The sequence below is a fragment of the Lolium perenne genome, chromosome 4, assembly GCF_019359855.2.
Source record: "Lolium perenne isolate Kyuss_39 chromosome 4, Kyuss_2.0, whole genome shotgun sequence".
Lineage (NCBI taxonomy): Eukaryota > Viridiplantae > Streptophyta > Magnoliopsida > Poales > Poaceae > Lolium > Lolium perenne.
Genome location: NC_067247.2, coordinates 308,156,003 through 308,177,326, shown reverse-complemented (window position 1 = coordinate 308,177,326; position 21,324 = coordinate 308,156,003). Strand labels below are relative to the sequence as shown.

Below are 21,324 nucleotides of genomic sequence, written 5' to 3'. Positions count from 1 at the left end.
TGCTCGGCCGCTGCTGGCCTCCCTAATCCGGTTAATTCGCACCACTCTATTAATTGTTCTTGCTCGGCCCTACGCGCTCGTCTGCGCAACTGCGTTCCTGCTCGTCGGCACAGTAGATCAACGAAAGAAGATGATGTCTACTTCTTCACGATTCTTTGTTTTGGTTATTTCTTAACTCTTCATAATGAGCTGCTCACAAGCACTCGCAAGCACATAACGAGCCGAGTCAAACAATGTTTTCCTATCGTTAATGTTAACTAACTTAACGGTAATGAGCCAAGAATTAACAATATGAGCAACTCGTTAGTCCACCCCTAGTGCAATGTATACTTAAAAAAGAGTGTACATTAAATATGTTTGTGCATACGTGCAGAGTAATCTATATCCGTATCCATATTGCTCGCGGGAGAAAAATCAATCCACGAGCAGACCTAGAAACTTTTTAAAGCCTGTGCAAACATATTTAATAAGTCAGTTTTCTAGACAAATTTAGAAAGTCACACAACACAAGCAGGGCCGCCGGCGGCAAGCCTAGGGATGCCTGGGCTAGAGGGATGCTAGATCCATTTGCTTGGGCTATGAATTTTTTGCTTTTTAAGATTAACAAGCTAAACAATCGAGCTCACCATGTTTCTGAGCTACTCAATTAATATCGATAACAACCAAATGCTGGGCCAATACACATTGTTTTGTTCGTAGGTGTCTGGCCCATCTAAAGTGAGGCAAACATGTAATAACCAATCCTCTTCCTTGTATAGTCCTCTTCCCATCTTGTTGACCCCCCCCCCCCCCATGGATGTGGTGTCATCCTAGGATGAGCCCACCTTGCTCGGCTTCAGCCGTTCCTGGCCTCCCTAATCCGGCCAATTTGCACCACTTGATCCATTATTCTTGTTCGGCCCTTCACTCCACGTCACCGCGTCCCCGTTCATCTGCGCAATGGAAAGAAGCTGATGTCTACTTCTTACCGATTTTTTTGTTGGTTATTTCTTAACGATTCTTAATGAGTTGCTCGCTAGCCCTCACAAACAAACCGAGCCAAACAATGATTTTAGTTTGTTAATGTTAACTAACTTAATGATATGAGCCTTAACAATCACAAGCTTAACGAGTCGAGCATTAACGATCTGTGCAGTTCGTTAGTCCATCCCTAGACACTGGTGGCAAGGGTCACTTCAAGAGGGATTGTCCTAACCGTGAAGTCATGATTATCAATGAGGACAATGAGTATGAGACTGGAGATGATGTTGATCCTAATGCTCCAGAAAATGATGACTATGACACTGATGGTGAAGATGCTTATCCGTCTGAAGCTCGCACTATAGTTGTGTCTCAACGTGCTCTTAATGTGTTGCCTAGTGCATCTAGTGTGATGTATGTTTGAAGAAGTTCCTGGTTTAGGCTTGGCCTCGAGTATTTAGTTAGATTGCTATTTTGGGTGCATATGCCGCGTGCAGAGTAATCTATATCCGTACCCACATTGTCGTGGGAGAAAAATCAATCGACGAGCAAACCTAGAAACCTATTAAAGCCCATACAAATATGTTTAATATGTCAGTTTTTAGATAAATTTAGAATGTCACCACACAACACAAGTAGGGCCACAAGCGGTAAGCCTATGGATGCTTAAGCTGGAGGGATGCTAGATCCGTCCATGTCCTCGATATAGAACTCTACTCGAATCTATACCTAGATTGGGAAAATCAGCATATAAAATACTTCACATTCACCAATAGCATAGTCAATATGTTTATTTATCTCAGTTCATTTTATTGATTCATAACTTAGTTCACGAACCAACACATTAATGGCCCTCTCCAAAATTTCTTGTGGGAAAGCTATGGTGGGTAGAATAAAACTTGTTGAGTGATGTCATCCTGTCTAGAACACCTATAGAAACTACAACACCTCGGAAGTACCGAGGAACTAGCGTCAGATGTTCGGGATCAAAAGGCAAGTTTTTTGTGTTTGAAAAAGAAATGTGCTTGGTTTTTTGGAGGAATTTCAATTGGATCCGGCCATAACATAAAAAACCCTCAGAGAAAGAGTTGGACAAAACCGATAAGATATGGATAGGAGTTATCATATACTCGACTTCTTAGGCGAGAAAAACACTAACTTGGTGGTTCCCATGAGCAATTCCACGCCGAACTACAAGAAGGAATAGAAGATGTGTAAAACATGTTTTCGTACCATCATCCCATTCTCACTGATCATGGGGTTCCGAACATAGTCTGTTCGGTGGTTTCGGGGAAGTTGAATTGGGAAAATGAGAGAAAATTGTTGGATATTTTGAGGAATTCTTTGTCGTACTTGCCAAGTGCGCCCTTTTAATAGTACGACACAGCTCTCACTCAAGAAAATACAAAAAATACATTCTTTATAGTACCCATCCATTTTCTCATCTTTCAATCATTAACTTAATCCAACTATATATCTAATTAAAATAAAACACGCAACACTTAGATAAGTGATTAGTTCCTTAACTTTCTAGCACAATATTCTTGTCTTTTAATAAGACAAATTCACAAGAAATGAGATATGTTAGTCACCGGGTCGGTGTATAATTCAAGGATGGCTATTTATATACTAATAATGAAGAAATCACATGAAGACCTTTAGAGGTTGGAGTATGAAGAAACAAAACTCTGTGGTATATTAACACAAAACCCATACTCTAGACATAATTACTAATGACTGGAGAGCTCATAACCATGGCAATTACCTATGTTTCTACAGAAAAGCGAGCTAAGGTAGGAAAAAAAATTTACAAAAGAATTTTAAGGTTTTTGGTAGATCAGTAAACCTAAAAGGATAGAGGAGGGGGGAGGGGTGATTGGGCCCTACAACTTTTCTTTAAATTCTCTTGCAATTCTTGACTATGCGGAATATAAGTGCGCCTGCTGCAAGCTAGGTAGGGCAACCTAGATGATGATAGAAGATACTTTAAGAATGAAGGTTGGCAACCTAGATGATGATAGAAGATACTTTAAGAATGAAGGTTATCACAAATGTAAATACGCAGGTAAAGAGTTTAGATAGGAATAACCGAGACATGCCGGAGACGAAGATGCATTCCCGTGTTTCCTTCATTGGGAGGAAGATACGTCACGTTGGAGAGGTGTGGGATCCCACGAAGGATCCGCAAACGCCCGAAGGCTCACTTTCTTCTCCGGAGCCTATCCCACAAAAGAATAGCTCACTTACTAGTGGTAGATTTTAAGATAGTCTCCAAGCCCTCACAAACTTTCCACGGTAAAAATCCACAACCCAGATGCTTACGGGCGACCCTAGCCACCTAGGTTTCCCACAAACCCAAGAGTAATAAGCTTGGTCAATAAACTAAAGCGGAATGATGTTTTGTCTCAATGAGATTGTGAATCAAGACCTCCTCTATCTTTTCCCCAAATAATTTTGAGTTTGGTTGGGTGCAATGGGAGATCCTCAAACTTTGGGTGTTCAACACTAGAGTAGAGTGACAGAGAGAAAGATATCATGCTTTGGAGCTGGTCAACCAATCCCTTCCGACAAGAAGCAATGTCTTTTATAGTACCCTCTAGAAAATAGTCGTTTGGGCACGAAATCGGTCCCGTCGGACCAGACGCGCCAATTGTTGCGCCGGTTGGAACCGGTCTGGCAACCAAACCATGCCCCAAACCGGAGACCGATCGGACTAGAACCGAACAATGTTGTTTCCGAATCTACGGCTGGTCGGTTAGCTCTCGGTCCTAGGCCCGGTTCAAACCTGACAAGTCTATTGCCACACAGGTTCAACCAGCCCACCAAGTGGAGTACCAATTTCTTACCCCAAAATATTTTCTCGAAGCGAATAAGAATTGTATTCTCCTTTTGGTGCGATTAGGATGTGGTAGGGTGTGTGTAGGCTATGGCAACATCTCATCAAGCTTATCGAGTCCGCCCCTCATAATTGTGCGGTGTTTTCTATTGACTCAAACATAATAAGAGAGGAATATAAGATAGACACCGACACTTCTTCACTTTGGCGAATGGAGGGTCTCCAATCACCTTTCAACAACAACAACGGTGAATTAAAATCGGTGTATGCACTTGTAGATAACATCAGACCCCACTTTAACTCTGGTGTCATCATTAACCAAAATAATGATTAAGTGTAAAATACATTTACAAACCCTTACCCCAATAATCACTTCACATTCAGTCGTCGACGACATATGATATATCAATAATAATCGTCCACATGTGCAACTGGAGGACACACAAGTGCGCACAACGAATTTTTTTACCGTGGTGTCAAAAGTTGCCCGTTTATTGCACAACAAAGGAATCGATTCAGTGTCGTTATAATGTAAGCACTTTATTAGTAGTGAGCTACTTGACCTTCTCACCCTGGATGCATGAAGCGCTCAATAAAAATACAAAATGCAAACTCCGCACAAAAGAGAGCTTGTATGCGCGGGAGATTTTTTTTTTAAAGGTTCACTTGGATTAGCACGAGACTGAACTAAAATGCGGGCCTATCCCTCCCAAAAGATTGGTCTAGTCAGTCCATGGCTGCTAAATAAGCTCTCACGTTGGCAACCGACCTCGTGACTATCGCCGGGAGTGAAACTAAGAGGGAGAGGGGAAAGTGAAAGAGGGATGACAAAGACGGCCGAGTTTCGTAGACGAAGCCGATGAAAGGTCATGCACGAATCTCTTCAACGGGTCAACGTTCAAACCTAAGTAGTCAAGCAGTCATACCCAACTGGATTTAATTATATGAGCTATGAGACCGATACTATCCAACAACACGCGCGCGCGCATCTTTTTTCTCTTTTAAAATCAGCATTCCCCTTTTCGCATTTGCATTCCTTTGCTTTTTACGGCGGCACTAGCGCTACTGCGGCAGTCCACGTATGTCTCATATTCCCCTTTGACCAGCTCACAGTCTCACACGTCTTCCTCCACTATATATACCTTGCCTCCCCATCTCTTTGTCACATCAACAATTTCACACCAACAAACAACAACGTGCTCCAAGGACCAACGCTGCAAGCTCGAGCTCACTTCATCAGACTGTACAATTCTAGATCGCTTCAACTCCTTCGTGCGGAAAGTAATGGACGCGATTTGGATGGAGCAGCCCTGCGGCAGGGCGGCATCGGCGGTGGAGCTCCGGAGAGGGCCGTGGACGGTGGAGGAGGACGCGCTCCTTGCCGGCTACGTCGGCGCGCACGGCGAGGGCCGGTGGAACGAGCTGGCCGTCGCGGCGGGGCTGAGGCGCACGGGCAAGAGCTGCCGGCTCCGGTGGCTCAACTACCTCCGCCCCGACGTCCGGCGCGGCGACTTCACGCCGCGGGAGCAGCTGCTCATCCTGGAGCTCCATTTCCGGTGGGGCAACCGCTGGTCCAAGATCGCGGGGGAGATGCCGGGGAGGACGGACAACGAGATCAAGAACTACTGGCGAACCAGGGTGCAGAAGCACGCCAAGCAGCTCAACTGCGACGTCGACAGCAAGCAGTTCCACGACGTCATGAGGCACGTCTGGATGCCGCGCCTCCTCGAGAGGATCCAGGCAACCTCCACGCCCACGCCCAGCCTGGAACACGGGGAGCCCTTGCCCATGTACCGGCAGAGTGTTGCTTCGAACAGTCCGTTGGCAGCATGCAGCGGCACCGGCATGTGCCATTCTTCGTCGAGCTGGGCGGGTTCATCGGCGTCTCTAGAGGTGCAGTTCCCGTCCAACCAGCTTGTGATGAACGCCGGCGGCGCGGCGGGTTGGCCAGGAAGCGAGCAGTGTGGCAGCGGGAGCGAGGACATATTCGACCAGAGCTGGCTGGAGCTCCTCGCTCGTGCCTGCGACGACGGCGCGGAGTCTGTGCTGTTTCCAGACTTTGAATTGGGAGACACTGCAAGTGGAGTGTGCGAATATTCGATCGAGCGGGCGACACCCACTTGTTCTTGACATCTTCAATCTTCCTGTCGAGCACAGCAGCGGATGCCAAGAACGGGTGCTGCAGCAGCTGCGCCGCCGTGCACCGATCACTGGCTTTCCTGGTCAGGCACCCGGCCAAGAAATCCTTCTCCTCCGCGGACAGCCACTGGGGCACGTCTGGTACCGCGTCGGTGTACGCGATCCGATGCATCGCCGCGAGAAGAGAAGGTGTTTGGCGTGTGTGCGATTTGGATTAGAAACTAGGGAAGGAACACGCGCTCGCGGCGGTGGCGATGTGCATAAGAAATCATTATTATTTGTGTTTGTGAAGTCACACAACTTAGTATTTTCAGGAGTACCCATTTTAGCAACAGTAAATAAAACAAACTAGATAAAGTAAATGCAAGTAACTAATTTTTTTGTGTTTTTAATTGGAGATTGCAAACAAGACAGTAAATAAAGTAAAGCTAGCAACTAATTTTTTTGTATTTTGATATAATGCAGCAAACAAAGTAGTAATAAAATAAAGCAAGACAAAAACAAAGTAAAGAGATTGGAAGTGGAGACTCCCCTTGCAGCGTGTCTTGATCTCCCCGGTAACGGCGCTAGAAAAAGCTTTGCTGCTTGTGACGGTAAAGCACACGTCCGTTGGGAACCCCAAGAGGTATGATGCGTACATCGACAAGTTTTTCCCTCAGTGAGAAACCAAGTTTATCGAACCAGTAGGAGTCAAGAAGCACGTTGAAGATTGATGGTGGCTGTGGGGACCCCGGACTAGCTGTCCGAAATACCCTGTTATGTATACAGTTCACGATCCCATGATCAGTGCGCCGTGAACACATAACCGAACTGATATCAAATTACACCATCCATTACAAAGCGGAATAAGAAAATTACAACATGGTCACATGACCAATACTTACATAATAGCCTCGAAGGGCCTAACTAAACATCAGAGTAGCATCATCACTTCAGAATAAGCAGTACCCAAGTCATCTGCCATAACCCTACAGGCAACTGACTGGGGAGACGTTCCTAGCCCGCATAGACGTCGTCAACTCCTTCTTCATCTGTCGAACTCCTTCAAGTCTGGCCAAGTAAATAGCCAGGGACAAAGCCGTGAGTACATTTGGAATTGTACTCGCAAACCATCAAGAAGGTGATAAAAATTCTAACTAGAGAAGGCAAGAGAGGAAAAATAGTTTCTCTCGTGGATGTAGCATGTGGAAGAGAAATAGTTTCTCTTGTGGATATAGCATCCCGGCATCTCGAGTGATGGGGACACTAAGGGAGTCCTATTACATCTCTATACCTTTGTTAAAGAAGAGGTAGCATACCGCCATCTCAATTGATGGGAATACTAGGAAAGTCCTATGACATCTCTATATCTTTGTTGAAGAAGATACTTCAAAAGATAAACTACGACATCTCTATATCTTTGTTGAAGAAGATACTTCAAAAGATAAACTACGACATCTCTATATCTTTATTGAAGAAGATACTTCAAAAGATAAACTACGACATCTCTATATCTTTATTGAAGAAGAGTCCCTCTACATGAAACACTAGGAAGGGTCACCCAATTTTGTTTCATTTTCCTCGACCATCTCCATATGGTCGGCACCAGCCTTTCCGTACCCTTCCGGTACATCCAACACACACATTTCCTTTGGAAATCATTTTCTAAACCAAAACTCGACACAGCTCGTAACGGCCATCCCAACCGTCCATGACCGCGGACGCGGCTATTCGAATAGTTTTAACTCTGCAGAGTGTGCGCACTTTCCCCACAAGATCTGATAAATCCGCCGGGATCATCCCCGGTTCGTCATACGAAAGTATGCGAGTCTCGGATAATCAGCCGAAGCCTTTCGCCTATTCAACTTAGCAAGAGGTCCTACCCTATGGAGTATGTACCTCCCGGCACCGTGGCAGCTCACCTCCCTTTGAGCGTGGCTCCACCGCCAAGCCAGGAGACCCATAGTGTCTTCCGGACGGGTCAGCCCCGAAGGCCTCCCGTTATACGATTGTCTCCAACTACGACAACCCGGACTCGGGGGTAACCGTACCCTTGTATAGTTGTGCGGTGCCTCATGCTAAGAAGAACAAACGTCAAGCTAAGCCCCGTGCCCACGTTGGAGTAGTGTGGTTGCGCGGGTTAATTGTTCCGGGCGAATACAGAGAACCATGTGTCGTTTTTCTCAAAAACCCAAGTCACACACACATTTCCTCTTTCCAACCATCTTTGTCAAGATCCTTTCCTTTCATAAACCATACGCTTGGGTAAGATTGCCTCACCCAAGGTTTTCATAAACATTTACAACAAGGAAAACCTTGAGGGGTTCCCAACCTATAGTTTCATGAGTTGAACTAGTATTGCACTACGGCCGAGATGAGAGTCATCCCGCCATAGATGAGGTATAAAGGGGTAGTGGAGTGGATCATACTTGCTTAAGGTAAGCATGTATTATGACAACACAAGGAGGAATATACTCTCAGATTTGTGGTGCTAACTACACAACTTAGATAGTGGAGTGTCACTATCCAACATATTCTCCAAGATGGTACACGGCATACTCCTCTCAAGTTGAGAATACACCAAGATCATGACATTGATACCTCTATACTACAAAGGGGGTTGGTGTGGTGTAAGTTAATATCTTGAGATGGAACATGCTCAAGTTGAGCATACAAGATCACCAAGTGGAATAGCACGGCCATGTTACCATGCATCCCATAACACAAGGACAATAGTGGAGCATCACCACTAGGGAGTACCCCACTTGCAATCACACATAGATGACATAAATAGAGATAATAACACACATAGAATGAAGGTGCTTTGAACATCAACAAATGACATCCAACTAGACACCGGATCAGAGATCAAAAGATGGCTTGCCTTGGCTTATTTGTCCCTGTACTTCTTCAACTCCATCAATATAAGAATCCCGTCAATATAAATAAAATCCTTGTCCGAACCACTTCTTCTTCTTCTCCGGAATTGTTCGCATCTATCGTCGGAAAATATAAAAGGAACACAATAAACACATTGCACCAACAAAACAACATTCAACAAACAACAATAACCATGCAGCCAAGGTATAACATACTAAGGACTTATAGATACCAAAAAACAACTTTAAGAGTTTTAATTTAGAAAACCACATTTATTTACCTAGTAGAGGTATGAGTGCGTCACAACTTAGCAATTGCCTCTCTCGGTTATCACCATGGTATAAACCAAATATCCCCTGGTAGATAACATCATGAAGAGGACAAATGCATTAGTTTGGCATCAAACACATACACAATACAATTTCAAACATTTTTGGAAGAGTAGAAATCAGTTTTCCCAATTTAATTTGCTCCCAAAACACTACATCCAAAATAGGAAGCAAACCACATTCCACATCATTTGGAAACTTAAGCAAAACAAAAGAGCTAATGTTAAGTTGCAGAGGTTTTGTTTTGCAAGCATAAAACAAAGGTTGCCCAACTCTACTAAAAAGAGTTTGTCAAGGGTTTTAAATAAACCGAAAAGTTTTGCTTCAACAATGCATGTCACACATAAACATTACTAACAGCAAAAAAATATGTGTGAACAGAGACTAACAATATTTTTCCAAGGTAGCCAGTACAAATACAAGACTAACCCAATTGGAAACACCCAAAAATATCAAACCTACAATTTTAGGAATTTCTTTGAATCTGACTGTACAGAAAACAAGATCTGTAAGCCATAAATCGTAGAAACATCCTAAAAATATGAGGCCACTTGCATTTGAAAGGTAATTAAACAGAGATTCACACGCAATTGGATTTGGGTTCAAAATATTTCTGAAACTCTCACAAATGGATTTACAAGTTCACTGCATGTTTTCACCATTTGCTTTAACTATGGAGTTGCAGAACAGATAAAGGTTTGAAACTTGTTTGAGATGATTAAGAAAACATTCAGCAATCCTACAGAAGTGGAATCACTCAATTAGGTTCAAAAATGGATTTTTGATGAATTAAAAGCTAACAGCCATGTCTGCAGAACACACAGAATAAGTTTAATTCACCACAAATCGTACACAACTCATAAAAATATGAGGTCAGCTGCATCTGAAAGGTATTGTAAAGGTGGTTCTTACCCAACTGGTTTCATTCAAAAATTCGTTTCCAAGCTCCTGATTTAATTCGACAAAGTCAGATCTGACCAGATCTTGATCTGTGAACCATTTCAATTCCATTAGGTCATTTGAAGTGAACCCAACGCCAAAATGAAGGTACTGGAGAGGGCTTTCACCCAAAATTGAGTTTGCTCAAAAAGGTTTTGTAAAACGGAAGAAATCTAACAAACAATGATTCTGCATGTTTGCAGAACTTTATTTATCATGCAAAATCCGTAACGAATTTGAGGATGAGACCAACGCCAAGTTGTAGATATTTTCAATACCTATCGGCAGAACTTTGAACCACTCGATTTGGATCTGCACACGAGATTTGGCGGATTTTACAAGATCGTACCAGAATCTGAAACAGCAAGAAACAGAAATTACTGCAAGGTTTTGGACGAACTTTGCTCAAGAACTTCAGATCTGAGGATAGCTCAACCTTCTCCATGCTTGGACCAACATGCACCTGCATCAAGATCCAATCTTAGCAATGGAGGGAGAAGAAGAGGAGATTAAACCATCTAAGGTTGGGGAGAAGATGGAGGGGGAGGCTCTCATGGTGAGGATGAGCTTGAGGGAGGGGGAGAGCTTCATCTTGGTGGCTTGCCATGGCTATGGCCGGCCATGGGAGCAAGGGGAGCACCATTTTCGTGGGGAAGTGGAGGAGGAGAGTGTGAGGGAGTGGAGGAAATAGTAGGGAGTGAAAAGAAATGAGGCAAAGGAGAGGAGTGGAGAGGAGTGGAGAGTGGGAAATGAGAGCAAGTGAGGAGGGAGTGGGCTGCCAAACCCCTTTATATAGAGGGAGAGGGGGTGGGTTGGCTGCCTCCTCATTGATTGAGTTGGTTGGGAGGTAGCCTCCTCATTGATTGAGTTGGTTGGGAGGCTGCCCATTTATGGATTGGGGTAGGTGGGAGGCATGGCTTGTATAAGAAGGAAAAGGGGAGATAGTGCTGGCCGAATTTTGAATGCAAACACAAATTGGCCGGCTCCATTCTTGCCAAACAAAAATGAACAATGAGAGAGAGATGCACATCATCCATGTGCATGATGTTGAGGAGGTAATGTTGATGGAGGTTGAGACATAGAGATAGAAATGGAGAGTGAGAGTGATATGCATTAAAAGGAAAATTTGTTATCACTTTGTTTGTGGCAAACAAATGATGGAAAGAGATAGATCCAAGGTTTAGAGGGGTAGTGATGGAAGTACAGATACAATACCAATGGTGAATATGGTGGCATAAAATCAATTCAAGAGGTCAAGGTGTTGATGGAAAAGAATGGGGGAGTGAGATAGGTATGAGGAAAAATAAGTTGTTCTAAAAAAAAGAGGTCAATTGGGAGTGGTTTGAAATACTCCCTGAGTCTAGGGTTCAGTTGAAGGGAGTCCATTTGAAAGTATCAAATGATCATCCATTTGATCAAGAGTTGGAGGATGAGGGGATACAATGTGGTAAATCAGTGATGTGCATAAGATGTGCAAGGATTGTCATTTGAAAAAAAGAATTTATTTGAAAGGGATTTGAAACACCTCAATTGGGAATGAACTCAAGTGGAATGGAATTTGAAAATGTTGAGAGAAACTAGTTGGAACATAGGAGGTCAAAATGTTCTACTTACTTTCTCAAGTGAAGTAGAGTTTTTCTCAAATGTAAAATAAGCAAGAGGAAGACAAGAAATGGTATAGGTACCATAAACAAGCCTTTTGTAAAATGGAAAACAAAATAGAAAATAATGTTTTAGAAATCAGTACTTGGTAGAAATGGGATGAAAAACAAAACCCATTTCAGTTCTTTGTTTTCTTTGAAGAAATATCCTGAAAAGATTTTATAAAACTAGAAGTAGGTTTGTGATCAAAACTAGAGAAGGAAAAACAATAGGGTTTTTGAGAAAGAAAACTAATTTAGGGAGAAGTGTTCTCAAGGGTAGATGGTGGCCTCAAAATGTACCCATCATTCCCAATCTTGGTTTTGTGAAGATTAAACTTGAATAAAAACAAGAGGTAAAAGTGAAGGAAGTGATCTTGAGGTAAAACATTGGATAGGGTACAATATCAAGTTGAATATAAGAGTTGCAGAGGTAGAATGGGACATGTAAGACGTTGGAGTTGTAGAGGGTGATGCACAGATGAGATCCATGCATTGAGGTTACCAATAACAGTTGTGGGTGCTTATAGATCAACTGCCAAAGTTGGAATCTTATAAGCCCGCCAAAATAGATTGTTGACTTGGCTTCAGAACTCGGCCAAGAGGAGTGGGTATAAGAGAAGGATGTAGCAAGGGGTAGATGATCCCCAAGTTTTAAATTGAGGAGGATTTGAGCTAGATTAACACAAAGAGGAATATCAAGATGGCACACTCATGTTGCCATCAGGAGAAGGGTTTGATGAAGTAAGAAGGAAAACAATTTTTCCTAAGTCACACATGTGTTTTATTAGGTGAGTTGTTTGTTTTACAACTAGGGGTGTTGTCCCTTGAGGCAGCTCAAGACAAAACTCAACAAGCAGAACAAGGCAATACATCTACCAACAGATCAAATCAATTCACTACAACAAACAGATCAAGGCAATTCATCTAATTAGTCTATAGAAAAAGTTTTTGTTCCCCCTAATTTTTGCACTAAGCACAACTAAACCAGGTTGCAAAAGTTGGGGTGTGACAGATCTTCCACCCTTAAAATAATCTCGTCCCGAGATTACCAAGCGTAGAACTAGAGGGGTTGTAAAGTTTAACTAAAGTTAGACTCCATTCTTCTGTAGATGTGCCGCTGTTGAGAGGGTTGCAACTTCATCTTCTGAGAGACATGATAGGAGTTTGCCGAGGCAAGCTTCGGGAAGAGGTTGATCACTCCAAGCAGGTGTTAGATCTGTAGCTTCTTCACGACCCTAGCGGAGGTTCAAGACTGTGAGAGGGTTAGTGCACCCCAACGGTGCTTTAGCAGGGTTGAAAACTTTTTTTGGGTTAGCTCCAACTTTTAGTGGAAGACGAAGTCTTCCACCCTTAAGATTTTTCACCGGGCTTTTGGAAAATCTTAGAGCTTCTGCCTTGCGGTCCTGTCGGGGGCTTCTGAAGGAGTCATCGATCTTCCGTACTCAGTTGAAGAATCTTCAGGGGCGACGTGCAGACCGCAACTTCAAGAGGCACTCACGGTGTTAACTAAACCATAGGGGACGCGCCGTGAGTTAATAAGTTGATGAAACGCCTGGTTGGTACCCATATGAAGCAGCAACAGGGGTCGTCGAAGACAATCTTCAGCTTGAGGGTCGGTGCTGACTTCAGTAGCAACTAAGAAGTTAGCGGGTAAACTACGCCTAAAGTCTTGAGTCTTGAGGTATCTTCAGGAGCCTTCACTTGATGAGGACCAGATGAACCATGTGATGTAGCTTGGCTTTGACGCTATTGTTCACTCAACTTGTTAGATGGTGTGTTAGAGGGTAGTTTTCAAGAAAATATCCTCGAGGTTAGCGCGATTATGCTCCAAGGTTAGTCCAAATTAGTATGTCTTCCCGCAGAGGTGCAGTCATTCTTGAAGGTAGGGCTTCTTCTTTCTTGGCGTAGTCGAGATGTTCCAGCTGATATTGAAGGAAGTTAGCGTAGATGGGGGTTTGGGTTAGTTTTCCTGATGTTTGAAAAAAACAACTGCTAACAAAAAGCTGGGATAGAGGCGCCCATTCCTAACCTGTTCTGAAAAGGTTCGCTCATGGGTAGAGTTAGAGCTTTTCGTTAACTTATCCAACTAACTAGCAGTTAGCAAAACATCGGCGAGGTAGGTGAGGGTGAAAACATCTTTGGGAGGCTTTCTAAGCTAGTTTATCACACTAAGGGTGTTTTTCAGACCGAAAAGCCAAGACAATTATACACACAACAAACAAACAAAAGACACTCAAGGCAGCACACAAGGGAACTACAAGCAATCATCAAACCAGGCATGGTAACCTAAGTACCCATGGAATGCCTAATGCGTGGGGGTAGCTCAATCAAAGCGATTGAGTTTGTCCTATCCATCCTATTGGTTTGGGGGCTGGTCACATATGTTGCCGTCTTCATTTTGCTCTTATGGACTCCAACATGAATTTTCGGGGCAGTTGGTTGCGAAGCAGGCCTGGTGTTCGGTCTTCTATGTTGAGGCGGAGGAGAAAACTGCGTAGTCTTCTTGCTCAACATCCCGGGGACGTGAGGTCTTCGAAGAGGTAGTTGTTGAGGTACTCCCGAAATCGTCAACTTCTTGTAGCTGGCCTAAAAATTACTAGTCAAGAACTGAGGACTTGATCCCAGATGACTGCAAAAAGTGCAAGTCCACGGAGGAAGAAGGTCAGCTCCTTGACAGACTTTGGTGACAACCAAAGACATGATGTTATCATCCCAACAAGCACACGGCTACGTCGGCATCCAATCTTCAATAGCTGCAGTTGGAGATATATGAGTCTTCCTGAGGGATTGAGCCATCTTCGAGTTCGAGTCTCCAGTCTGAGTTGGGGACATCGTCCAATATGTAGGTTTGAATTGGCTGAGACAATAGAGTAAGAATTTTCAAACCTTTTTATAAAGCGGAGAGGTAAGAATTTTAGAAGCTTTGAATAAATAAGAGGAGTAGAAGCTATACTTCCGACTAAAGAAACAATTTGTTTTGTAAATAGTTTTGTCCAAGTACTTGTTTCCTAACTAACGTCCATGCTAACTAAGGTCTCCTACAGTCAGGTTGGCTCGATACCAGCTCTGTGGGGACCCGGACTAGCTGTCCGAAATACCCCGTTATGTATACGAGTTCACGATCCCATGATCAGTGCGCCGTGAACACATAACCGAACTGATATCAAATTACACCATCCATTACAAAGCGGAATAAGAAAATTACAACATGGTCACATGACCAATACTTACATAATAGCCTCGAAGGGCCTAACTAAACATCAGAGTAGCATCATCACTTCAAGAATAAGTACCCAAGTCATCTGCCATAACCCTACAGGCAACTGACTGGGGAGACGTTCCTAGCCCGCATAGACGTCGTCAACTCCTTCTTCATCTGTCGAACTCCTTCAAGTCTGGCCAAGTAAATAGCCAGGGACAAAGCCGTGAGTACATTTGGAATTGTACTCGCAAACCATCAAGAAGGTGATAAAAATTCTAACTAGAGAAGGCAAGAGAGGAAAAATAGTTTCTCTCGTGGATGTAGCATGTGGAAGAGAAATAGTTTCTCTTGTGGATATAGCATCCCGGCATCTCGAGTGATGGGGACACTAAGGGAGTCCTATTACATCTCTATACCTTTGTTAAAGAAGAGGTAGCATACCGCCATCTCAATTGATGGGAATACTAGGAAAGTCCTATGACATCTCTATATCTTTGTTGAAGAAGATACTTCAAAAGATAAACTACGACATCTCTATATCTTTGTTGAAGAAGATACTTCAAAAGATAAACTACGACATCTCTATATCTTTATTGAAGAAGATACTTCAAAAGATAAACTACGACATCTCTATATCTTTATTGAAGAAGAGTCCCTCTACATGAAACACTAGGAAGGGTCACCCAATTTTGTTTCATTTTCCTCGACCATCTCCATATGGTCGGCACCAGCCTTTCCGTACCCTTCCGGTACATCCAACACACACATTTCCTTTGGAAATCATTTTCTAAACCAAAACTCGACACAGCTCGGTAACGGCCATCCCAACCGTCCATGACCGCGGACGCGGCTATTCGAATAGTTTTAACTCTGCAGAGTGTGCGCACTTTCCCCACAAGATCTGATAAATCCGCCGGGATCATCCCCGGTTCGTCATACGAAAGTATGCGAGTCTCGGATAATCAGTCGAAGCCTTTCGCCTATTCAACTTAGCAAGAGGTCCTACCCTATGGAGTATGTACCTCCCCGGCACCGTGGCAGCTCACCTCCCTTTGAGCGTGGCTCCACCGCCAAGCCAGGAGACCCATAGTGTCTTCCGGACGGGTCAGCCCCGAAGGCCTCCCGTTATACGATTGTCTCCAACTACGACAACCCGGACTCGGGGTAACCGTACCCTTGTATAGTTGTGCGGTGCCTCATGCTAAGAAGAACAAACGTCAAGCTAAGCCCCGTGCCCACGTTGGAGTAGTGTGGTTGCGCGGGTTAATTGTTCCGGGCGAATACAGAGAACCATGTGTCGTTTTTCTCAAAAACCCAAGTCACACACACATTTCCTCTTTCCAACCATCTTTGTCAAGATCCTTTCCTTTCATAAACCATACGCTTGGGTAAGATTGCCTCACCCAAGGTTTTCATAAACATTTACAACAAGGAAAACCTTGAGGGGTTCCCAACCTATAGTTTCATGAGTTGAACTAGTATTGCACTACGGCCGAGATGAGAGTCATCCCGCCATAGATGAGGTATAAAGGGGTAGTGGAGTGGATCATACTTGCTTAAGGTAAGCATGTATTATGACAACACAAGGAGGAATATACTCTCAGATTTGTGGTGCTAACTACACAACTTAGATAGTGGAGTGTCACTATCCAACATATTCTCCAAGATGGTACACGGCATACTCCTCTCAAGTTGAGAATACACCAAGATCATGACATTGATACCTCTATACTACAAAGGGGGTTGGTGTGGTGTAAGTTAATATCTTGAGATGGAACATGCTCAAGTTGAGCATACAAGATCACCAAGTGGAATAGCACGGCCATGTTACCATGCATCCCATAACACAAGGACAATAGTGGAGCATCACCACTAGGGAGTACCCCACTTGCAATCACACATAGATGACATAAATAGAGATAATAACACACATAGAATGAAGGTGCTTTGAACATCAACAAATGACATCCAACTAGACACCGGATCAGAGATCAAAAGATGGCTTGCCTTGGCTTATTTGTCCCTGTACTTCTTCAACTCCATCAATATAAGAATCCCGTCAATATAAATAAAATCCTTGTCCGAACCACTTCTTCTTCTTCTCCGAAATTGTTCGCATCTATCGTCGGAAAATATAAAAGGAACACAATAAACACATTGCACCAACAAAACAACATTCAACAAACAACAATAACCATGCAGCCAAGGTATAACATACTAAGGACTTATAGATACCAAAAAACAACTTTAAGAGTTTTAATTTAGAAAACCACATTTATTTACCTAGTAGAGGTATGAGTGCTGTCACAACTTAGCAATTGCCTCTCTCGGTTATCACCATGGTATAAACCAAATATCCCCTGGTAGATAACATCATGAAGAGGACAAATGCATTAGTTTGGCATCAAACACATACACAATACAATTTCAAACATTTTTGGAAGAGTAGAAATCAGTTTTCCCAATTTAATTTGCTCCCAAAACACTACATCCAAAATAGGAAGCAAACCACATTCCACATCATTTGGAAACTTAAGCAAAACAAAAGAGCTAATGTTAAGTTGCAGAGGTTTTGTTTTGCAAGCATAAAACAAAGGTTGCCCAACTCTACTAAAAAGAGTTTGTCAAGGGTTTTAAATAAACCGAAAAGTTTTGCTTCAACAATGCATGTCACACATAAACATTACTAACAGCAAAAAAATATGTGTGAACAGAGACTAACAATATTTTTCCAAGGTAGCCAGTACAAATACAAGACTAACCCAATTGGAAACACCCAAAAATATCAAACCTACAATTTTAGGAATTTCTTTGAATCTGACTGTACAGAAAACAAGATCTGTAAGCCATAAATCGTAGAAACATCCTAAAAATATGAGGCCACTTGCATTTGAAAGGTAATTAAACAGAGATTCACACGCAATTGGATTTGGGTTCAAAATATTTCTGAAACTCTCACAAATGGATTTACAAGTTCACTGCATGTTTTCACCATTTGCTTTAACTATGGAGTTGCAGAACAGATAAAGGTTTGAAACTTGTTTGAGATGATTAAGAAAACATTCAGCAATCCTACAGAAGTGGAATCACTCAATTAGGTTCAAAAATGGATTTTTGATGAATTAAAAGCTAACAGCCATGTCTGCAGAACACACAGAATAAGTTTAATTCACCACAAATCGTACACAACTCATAAAAATATGAGGTCAGCTGCATCTGAAAGGTATTGTAAAGGTGGTTCTTACCCAACTGGTTTCATTCAAAAATTCGTTTCCAAGCTCCTGATTTAATTCGACAAAGTCAGATCTGACCAGATCTTGATCTGTGAACCATTTCAATTCCATTAGGTCATTTGAAGTGAACCCAACGCCAAAATGAAGGTACTGGAGAGGGCTTTCACCCAAAATTGAGTTTGCTCAAAAAGGTTTTGTAAAACGGAAGAAATCTAACAAACAATGATTCTGCATGTTTGCAGAACTTTATTTATCATGCAAAATCCGTAACGAATTTGAGGATGATACCAACGCCAAGTTGTAGATATTTTCAATACCTATCGGCAGAACTTTGAACCACTCGATTTGGATCTGCACACGAGATTTGGCGGATTTTACAAGATCGTACCAGAATCTGAAACAGCAAGAAACAGAAATTACTGCAAGGTTTTGGACGAACTTTGCTCAAGAACTTCAGATCTGAGGATAGCTCAACCTTCTCCATGCTTGGACCAACATGCACCTGCATCAAGATCCAATCTTAGCAATGGAGGGAGAAGAAGAGGAGATTAAACCATCTAAGGTTGGGGAGAAGATGGAGGGGGAGGCTCTCATGGTGAGGATGAGCTTGAGGGAGGGGGAGAGCTTCATCTTGGTGGCTTGCCATGGCTATGGCCGGACATGGGAGCAAGGGGAGCACCATTTTCGTGGGGAAGTGGAGGAGGAGAGTGTGAGGGAGTGGAGGAAATAGTAGGGAGTGAAAAGAAATGAGGCAAAGGAGAGGAGTGGAGAGGAGTGGAGAGTGGGAAATGAGAGCAAGTGAGGAGGGAGTGGGCTGCCAAGCCCCTTTATATAGAGGGAGAGGGGGTGGGTTGGCTGCCTCCTCATTGATTGAGTTGGTTGGGAGGTAGCCTCCTCATTGATTGAGTTGGTTGGGAGGCTGCCCATTTATGGATTGGGGTAGGTGGGAGGCATGGCTTGTATAAGAAGGAAAAGGGGAGATAGTGCTGGCCGAATTTTGAATGCAAACACAAATTGGCCGGCTCCATTCTTGCCAAACAAAAATGAACAATGAGAGAGAGATGCACATCATCCATGTGCATGATGTTGAGGAGGTAATGTTGATGGAGGTTGAGACATAGAGATAGAAATGGAGAGTGAGAGTGATATGCATTAAAAGGAAAATTTGTTATCACTTTGTTTGTGGCAAACAAATGATGGAAAGAGATAGATCCAAGGTTTAGAGGGGTAGTGATGGAAGTACAGATACAATACCAATGGTGAATATGGTGGCATAAAATCAATTCAAGAGGTCAAGATGTTGATGGAAAAGAATGGGGGAGTGAGATAGGTATGAGGAAAAATAAGTTGTTCTAAAAAAAAAGAGGTCAATTGGGAGTGGTTTGAAATACTCCCTGAGTCTAGGGTTCAGTTGAAGGGAGTCCATTTGAAAGTATCAAATGATCATCCATTTGATCAAGAGTTGGAGGATGAGGGGATACAATGTGGTAAATCAGTGATGTGCATAAGATGTGCAAGGATTGTCATTTGAAAAAAAGAATTTATTTGAAAGGGATTTGAAACACCTCAATTGGGAATGAACTCAAGTGGAATGGAATTTGAAAATGTTGAGAGAAACTAGTTGGAACATAGGAGGTCAAAATGTTCTACTTACTTTCTCAAGTGAAGTAGAGTTTTTCTCAAATGTAAAATAAGCAAGAGGAAGACAAGAAATGGTATAGGTACCATAAACAAGCCTTTTGTAAAATGGAAAACAAAATAGAAAATAATGTTTTAGAAATCAGTACTTGGTAGAAATGGGATGAAAAACAAAACCCATTTCAGTTCTTTGTTTTCTTTGAAGAAATATCCTGAAAAGATTTTATAAAACTAGAAGTAGGTTTGTGATCAAAACTAGAGAAGGAAAAACAATAGGGTTTTTGAGAAAGAAAACTAATTTAGGGAGAAGTGTTCTCAAGGGTAGATGGTGGCCTCAAAATGTACCCATCATTCCCAATCTTGGTTTTGTGAAGATTAAACTTGAATAAAAACAAGAGGTAAAAGTGAAGGAAGTGATCTTGAGGTAAAACATTGGATAGGGTACAATATCAAGTTGAATATAAGAGTTGCAGAGGTAGAATGGGACATGTAAGACGTTGGAGTTGTAGAGGGTGATGCACAGATGAGATCCATGCATTGAGGTTACCAATAACAGTTGTGGGTGCTTATAGATCAACTGCCAAAGTTGGAATCTTATAAGCCCGCCAAAATAGATTGTTGACTTGGCTTCAGAACTCGGCCAGGAGGAGTGGGTATAAGAGAAGGATGTAGCAAGGGGTAGATGATCCCCAAGTTTTAAATTGAGGAGGATTTGAGCTAGATTAACACAAAGAGGAATATCAAGATGGCACACTCATGTTGCCATCAGGAGAAGGGTTTGATGAAGTAAGAAGGAAAACAATTTTTCCTAAGTCACACATGTGTTTTATTAGGTGAGTTGTTTGTTTTACAACTAGGGGTGTTGTCCCTTGAGGCAGCTCAAGACAAAACTCAACAAGCAGAACAAGGCAATACATCTACCAACAGATCAAATCAATTCACTACAACAAACAGATCAAGGCAATTCATCTAATTAGTCTATAGAAAAAGTTTTTGTTCCCCCTAATTTTTGCACTAAGCACAACTAAACCAGGTTGCAAAAGTTGGGGTGTGACAGTGGCGGAGTGTAGTGCGGCGCAACACCAGGGATTCCGGCACAACGTGGAACCTGCACAACACAACCAAAATACTTTGCCCCAACTTAACAGTGAGGTTGTCAATCTCACCGGCTTGCTGTAACAAAGGATTAGATGTATAGTGTGGATGATGATGTTTGCAGAGAACAGTAGAACGAGTATTGCAGTAGATTGTATTCGATGTAAAAAAATGGACCGGGGTCCACAGTTCACTAGTGGTGTCTCTCCCATAAGAAATAGCATGTTGGTGAACAAATTACAGTTGGGCAATTGACAAATAAAGATGGCATGACAATGCACATACATGTTATGATGAGTAGTGTGAGATTTAATTGGGCATTACGACAAAGTACATAGACCGTTATCCAGCATGCATCTATGCCTAAAAAGTCCACCTTCAGGCTATCATCCGAACCCCTTCTAGTATTAAGTTGCAAACAACAGACAATTGCATTAAGTACGGTGCGTAA

At 42.6% G+C, this 21,324-nt stretch overlaps 1 protein-coding gene and 2 long non-coding RNA genes across 4 annotated transcripts; 1 reads left to right on the top strand and 2 right to left on the bottom strand.

Moving 5' to 3' along the window:
* The first annotated feature begins 4,972 nt into the window (after positions 1-4,972).
* Positions 4,973-6,302, top strand: LOC127296060 (transcription factor MYB2). Its single transcript, XM_051326088.2, has one exon. The coding sequence runs from the start codon at positions 5,081-5,083 to the stop codon at positions 5,924-5,926; it is 846 nt and encodes a 281-aa protein (XP_051182048.1). The 5' UTR covers positions 4,973-5,080; the 3' UTR covers positions 5,927-6,302.
* A 373-nt stretch (positions 6,303-6,675) lies between these two features.
* Positions 6,676-10,838, bottom strand: LOC127296058 (uncharacterized). Its single transcript, XR_011743789.1, has 5 exons — positions 10,341-10,838; positions 10,036-10,112; positions 9,075-9,150; positions 8,799-8,910; positions 6,676-6,985 (listed from the first exon to the last, which is right to left on the bottom strand). It is a non-coding gene; the product is annotated as an uncharacterized lncRNA (long non-coding RNA).
* Positions 10,839-14,832: 3,994 nt separating this feature from the next.
* Positions 14,833-20,023, bottom strand: LOC139830684 (uncharacterized). Of its 2 annotated transcripts, XR_011743787.1 has the most exons (5): positions 18,458-20,023; positions 18,153-18,229; positions 17,191-17,267; positions 16,915-17,026; positions 14,833-15,100 (listed from the first exon to the last, which is right to left on the bottom strand). It is a non-coding gene; the product is annotated as an uncharacterized lncRNA (long non-coding RNA). The 2 variants fall into 2 exon arrangements; XR_011743788.1 differs by lacking the exon at positions 17,191-17,267 and having other exon boundaries at positions 18,458-20,019.
* Between the last annotated feature and the right edge of the window lie 1,301 nt (positions 20,024-21,324).

What these genes read in the sequence shown, in the direction of transcription:
- LOC127296060 (XM_051326088.2), top strand. Translation starts at nt 5,081, where the DNA reads ATGGACGCGATTTGGATGGAGCAGCCCTGCGGCAGGGCGGCATCGGCG.